This window comes from Antennarius striatus, chromosome 1 (assembly GCF_040054535.1).
Source record: "Antennarius striatus isolate MH-2024 chromosome 1, ASM4005453v1, whole genome shotgun sequence".
Taxonomy (NCBI): domain Eukaryota; kingdom Metazoa; phylum Chordata; class Actinopteri; order Lophiiformes; family Antennariidae; genus Antennarius; species Antennarius striatus.
In genome coordinates, this window is record NC_090776.1 from 20,749,254 (window position 1) to 20,755,560 (window position 6,307).

Here is a 6,307-nt window from a genome sequence, read left to right on the forward strand (position 1 = left end):
CATGGGACACGGTTGTTTATTTAGAAGCATATATTTTGTTACATTTGCAAATATCTCCCCTTTATGAAACACAGAATCTGTATTCTGCCACACTATTGGACAAAAAACTGTTCTTGTGGGTTTGTAGATTGTTGGCGTCCAGTTCTTTTAGCACCTGCAGTGTTTTATCTCTGCCACCAGAGGGAGGTAAACACTTCGGTATAGCATTCAATAAAATGTGCCCGACAAAACTAGTAATCTAAAACATTGGCAGTCATTGTAATGTCTGTAAAAGAATCTGTAACAATTTTATTGCTTTTCCTAAATACAAATCGACCAATTCCACTGAGTCTGTATATAATAACTCAAGTGTCGACAGACGCATCATAAAGGATTTGCAGACAGCTTTGGTAACTGACTTGTACATTCATCCACAAAACTCATCATTTGAAAAAATAGTTGTCAAGAACTTGAACAGTGCAGTCATTAGTACTGCTACAATAAAAGGCTATAATGCATTATAATGCATGGTGAAAAATTTCTCCTGCTTGTCGTCAGAGGGCCTGTTGTTCCAAAGCATTTTGCATCGGTTCATGTTCCAGATTTGATCTTCCTGGTTCTTTGTGATCCAGATCCAAGATGCAGATAAACCTGCTTTGGTTCAAACCTGTTTCCCCACCAATGTAATTTTTTTTTACAATTAGAAATGTAAGAGATGTAAGCATAAATGATTGGAGACTGTCCTGTTTGCATGTTTACCCTAACCCTACTTGATTTGTCTCTTTTGCATTAATAATTCTGAACAAAATAACATGTAATCTTTGATCTGAGGTTGCATCAGTGCTTTAAATAATGGGGTGGTTCTTGTTGCCCCAATAATGCAGTATAATTGGTATGGAGATGTGAACTACACCCTTGTGTCGACCCCAGACTCCACCTTTTCCTCACCCCTCGCGACAGTCCATGAAATTTCCTTTTATCCAGTAGCAGATCTGAGCATATTTGAGGGGGGTGATTCTCACGGCTACGTTGAATTCCTGAGACGCCCCTTGTCGCTCCACCCACTGATGCCCAGAAAACACACCTATCACTTTACGTTCCCAGCGTCTGCGGCGGCCGTCCCACATCCGGGCATAGACCCCGGACCCGCTGGCGCCAGGCTGTGCATCACAATGCTGGTACAGCAGGTCCGACGTCTCCTCTCCAGCCCGACAGAAGCGATACACCAGCTGACCCGGACGGTCATTATCAAATCCAGAGAAATGGACTCGCCGCCCGGGCAACCTCTGAGCCGGGGGGCTGACTCCTAACTTCATGTGGCTTCGTTTGTGAGATTTCTTTAGTTCGAGCAAAGCATAGTCATAGTCCATCCCGATGTCATTAGCGTTCCCCTTAATCCATCCTTTAGGAACATGGGTACGCTTAGCTCTGATCCACTGGAACTTCATTTTGTCATTAGTTGGTGGGATGTAAGGAGCAGGACCTCCTTCGACGTGATTGGTGAAGTTGGTGCGAAAGTAAGAGGAAGACAAGTGTGCCTCTCGTTGTTTGGGTTTTAGAAACCCAACCCGAAGCTTCTGTGCTCCTTTCACATAGTTTTTGCCATCATGAACGCAATGAGCTGCTGTGAGGACATGTCTGTTCCCAACCAGGGTACCAGAACACCCAGTGGACAGTTTGACTGACACTGAGAAGGGGAATTTAAGCAGGAAGTTCTGCCCAGCAATGCTAAAACGCCCATCGTGACCGAAAATCTGTCTTTTCCTTCTGACGTGTGAGAGCTCAGACTTCCCAGATGACCCCGAGGAGTAGGCTGGACTGGTGTTTGGATTGGGGTTGTACCCGTAGATCCCGATGGCGGTCTCCGTTAGCTGGCCGTTGGAGTGGAGTGTCTCGTAGGCCAGAAGATTCTGCAGATCCCAGTAACTCGGCTGGGGGGCTCTCTTGTGGCATTCTGGGTCACAGCGGGAGCTGACCTCCAGGCGAGCTGGAGACAGGAAGTGAGGGGCTGGTTGAGTCGTCGTCTGCTGTGGGAGAACCACAGGGACACGCTGGAGAACCCACTGGGGGCGGGAGTAGGATAAAGCAAGGGGGAGGAAGAGGAGAAAGAGGAAGGAGGTCAACCTGTGGATGTAGAGAAGAACAGATCAGGTTAACCTCTTTAAAGACGAGGTGTGACTCACTGGAGGGGGGTTCGACTCATTCACTGTCAATCGGAAACAACGTGTCTCTGCAGACCTCGAGTGGGCTTCAGTGTGACCGGATGTCTGGGTCTCTGTCTAGTGGAAAATAGACTCATTCCTAAAACCAGCATCATGGATTTAAAATTACATCCATGGGAGTTGAGGGAGGGCATTCCAGCATTTTATCTGCACTGGAATTTGGCAGCTCTACTGTTTTTAATGCAAATTTGACCGACAGGACAAAAGTCAGGCCCCTCGGAAGGAAAATTCCTCAAGTGTCTGGAGGGAATGTGCTCGAGTCTTCCAGAGATTTTTGCAGTGGTGCAGTGATGTATTGCATCATTTGTTATATAGTTCAAAAAGTCTCAATATTCAACTCCACACATAAGGGGCTACATTACATGACTTTATTATGGTGAGTAATAGAAAATGGTGCATAATTAAGTTTATTAAGACGTAATTAAGTCTCTTGTTAATGTTGGTTTTAGAATAATAAATCATTATTTCATGCACAAATGTTAAATTGACACTGGCATTCTTTATTGAGGGAGATTTTCGTTTACCCCTACATTACCAAAATGTTAACGGAACAGTTTATATGAACACATTACGCACAGTGCGTCTTGTCTTCCGTTACGCACAGATGATCCGGAATGCTGCAAGGGGGGGGGGGGGTTCCACTTACCGCGGGAGCGCAGCCCGGGAGCGCATGGTTCGGCTTCAGCAGGTGAGCTCTTTCCCAACCCCGGAGGGGGGCGGGGTAGGACCCCCTCAAATCAGATGAAGGAAGTCCGCGATGGAAGATGAGCTGCTGTGGAACTTGTCCGCTCTCCTCTCAGGAACTGAAGGCTTTGTTGAATTCGGGACAAATGATGGAGAACTGGTTCATTATTCGCCTCTGGAGGAGGTGGTCTGCGTTCATAGAGTACCGTCAGCACAAATGGGATATACTGAACAGTGCGAGTGGATCCGCCCCCGGGTCATGTGACGCGTCACATCACCCCTCCTAGATAAATCCATGCTGTTCTTTCCTCTGGTTTCAGCTGGTTTAAGTTCACTTATGATTATACAGGATCATTTTAAATCAGTGCGATGTTAGTCTTTATCACTCAAATTTAAGAAGGTGCATCAAGTGATTATTTTACATCATGGTTATTTTTATCAGCTACAAATTTTTCAAGACCAGGTTAAAGCACAGACTTTACACCTGGATCAGTTTGCAAAGGAAGTAAGGAGTGCGTTTATACTGAAAGAAATTGCTGTTCAATTAAACCAATGAAGTGCTGGAATTGGAATTGTTTTTTCAAAAAAGGGCGACAAACATATTTATTTAATAGAAAGTAGAATTTATTCTATTTATCACAGTATGCTCACATGTTTCGCAGCACAGGCACTGGGAGCAAGGCTTTTTAACTCCTCACCCTGATTTAGAGTGTCCCTCAGCTTCAGGTTTTGCTCCACATTAGTCTTATAAAGGGAAATAAAGCTCAGAGGAGAAGCCCCCCCACCCACCCCAATGTGACTTTTTGTTATGAAATGGACAGGCCAACACCCGGATGCACATGTGTGCTGATTTTGAATTAAGGTTGTGTGACTGCATAAGTGACAATGGAAAAGGAACAGTGTGTGTGTTGTGCTTGAGATGCGGCAAATACCTTCTTGTCACGCAAACACTGACCCGTATTCATTAACCGTTTAGAACCGGCAACACAAAACAAAGTCCTCTCCTTCTCTTTGTGTTGTTCTCTGTCCCACATAAACACATTCACAGATGCCACCGAACCACTCACGGAACAATTATGCGGCGTGCGAATCGATGTTTTGGCCAAACAAACTTTGACATTGTTGGTGCGTTTGGTCGATCCTCGTCAGGACTGCAGCTCAGAGGGCATCATGAAGTTCTGCTGTCAAGCTTGGATGTTTGGTTTCCACTCGACACACCCATGTGGAACAGGTTTTTGGTAGATTTTCTGCCAGATAATGATTTCTTTGGGCTCAGCCTCCACCAGAAAGAAAGAAAAAGAGAGAACATGAGGGCAGTGGGTGCATGGGATGAGTGGCGACTCATGCATGGCTGAACCGTTAGCTGACCTCCACCCATCTCTCCATGCCCTTCAGCAATTGGTTTGACTTTGTCATGAAAAGAGCTTAGTTGTTAAATACAAACTGTGTGACATGTGGAAATGTATTTGTCAGAGTTTGCAGTGACTTTGCGGCTAGAGCGAGTTTGCATCGACCAGAAACAGGAAGCAGAAGGCCGTGTGCTTTCCAAAAGTAGGAAAGTCCACCTAATGGTCAGTAATTAACATGTTATTCATTTATTTGTTGTTGCTCTGGTGTTGAAGTTAACCTCAAGCAGCTTCAGGAAATTACTGACTGAATAAGATAATCAACAACACGTAATAACTCCTCATAAGTGGACAAAAGATGTGCCAAATGTTCTGTGGACTCAAATCCGCTACACCTGAAGGGTGATGACTGATACCGGATATCCAATGAAGCAGAAGCTTTCCTTGTTTTTATCCTTCACATCTGCATATGTCCTCACAAAGGCAGGCATTTTAATCTTATGGTTAAAGCCCAACAAAGCATAGGTGTGACAGAGGAAGGCAAACACATGTCATTCCTGTCCCAGATGACTTCTTCTGATTGGTGGTTCCGCCAGGAAAGGCCCAGAATCTGGTGTAAACATCACGGATGTAAACTGTTGTTGTCCAGCTCTCGCTTCCAAGATGCGTAACCAAAATATATTCTCGTGTCTTTGTGGAAACAGTCAGCAAGTAGACCTCTTTAATAAATGTAATAAATCATTTTTACATTCAAATTTCTAAGTGGATTAAACAAACACTTTTTTTATTTTGGAGATTCAAATACAGGCTATGTGTTTCTACCTGTTTCCTGTCTTTATGATAAACTGAGCTAACCAGCTTTTTAAAATATATATACATATTTGCCACAAAGACATGATACACAACTAGAATGCACAACTTTATAAAGATTCAAATTGTGTTCAAGGACTCTGCATCTGATTACAGATCCGCTCTTTTGCCAAAATTCAGGGTGGACCTGCTGGCTCATCAAACTCTGCTCTGAATAATGTGACACCCCACCCATCCCTCAACACATATTTACAAATAATACCCATCTCTTTGCAGCAGCATGGGGTATTTCTGTGTCCCTCTCCCATTCTTCGCAACTCTCCTGATTTTTCCTATGACCACATGAACCCATATGAACTCGATGAAGATGCTTTCTTTTTCAGATCAGGTTTATTTGTTCACACAATTGAGCACATCCAGTTTTTTACCCCTGAATTTTCAATGAATTTTCTACCTGTAGGAAAGCAGGAAGTTGTGCATATATATACACACACACACACACACACAGACACACACATTTATATATTTAATTATTATTATGAAAGGGCCCATTTGTTTGGCCATGCCTGCTGTCGTCAAGGAAACCCACATTCCCTGGAGTTCTGTTCATGTTAATTATTTTATTCCTCCCACTCTCCTCCTCTTGTCTCTGACCACAGACACAATCAAGCAAGTGTGGACGACTTCTTCACATCTCTGAATCGTCTCTCCTCATGGACCTCTGTTTATCTGTCTTTCTTTGCTTCCCCTGTCTCTGTGCCTCTCGTTTTATTACTCTTCCATCCTGGACCTCTTCTCTCTCAGGTCCCAAGAGGCCCTGAAACAGCTGCTTGGCGAAGTGAGATAACCACAGAGCTCTTTTTGACAAGCTCTTTTCTGTGAAATCCTAAAGGGAACTCAAGCCAAGTTTAATGCACAAATTAAATCCATACGGATGATAACGTAACTGCTGGAAAGCACAACTGATAAACGACTTTTTACCATCTTACATTGAAGACGGTAACGCTGTCTGGTTTAGCTTACAGGAAATTCTCTTTGGGGTATAGTATAGTGTGTTTTCTTCCATCTTCATGGGCTTTTTTTTAACATTCTGTAAGTATTCATCTGATTTCTGACTTTTTAACATTGGTATGGATTTATTCTGTGTTTTTCTCGATACATACCATCTATACAGTATTTCCATTTAAACTCAATACTTACAGAGCAGATATTTTTACATCCCGCGAAGTGGTGATGTATTGTACTTGTCAGTGTGTGTTCATCCGT

At 43.6% G+C, this 6,307-nt stretch overlaps 1 protein-coding gene across 1 annotated transcript; it reads right to left on the reverse strand.

Moving 5' to 3' along the window:
• Nucleotides 1–3,112, reverse strand: LOC137594155 (serine protease 23-like). Its single transcript, XM_068313450.1, has 2 exons — nucleotides 2,848–3,112; nucleotides 1–2,103 (listed from the first exon to the last, which is right to left on the reverse strand). Exons 1-2 carry the CDS (start codon nucleotides 2,871–2,873, stop codon nucleotides 924–926), a joined length of 1,206 nt encoding a protein of 401 aa, XP_068169551.1. The 5' UTR covers nucleotides 2,874–3,112; the 3' UTR covers nucleotides 1–923.
• Nucleotides 3,113–6,307: the final 3,195 nt, after the last annotated feature.

Coding starts and splice junctions, on each gene's coding strand:
- LOC137594155 (XM_068313450.1), bottom strand. CDS start 2,873: ATGCGCTCCCGGGCTGCGCTCCCGCG. Junction 2,104..2,847: donor TCCCGGGCTGCGCTCCCGCG/GTAAGTGGAACC, acceptor CTACATCCACAG/GTTGACCTCCTTCCTCTTTC.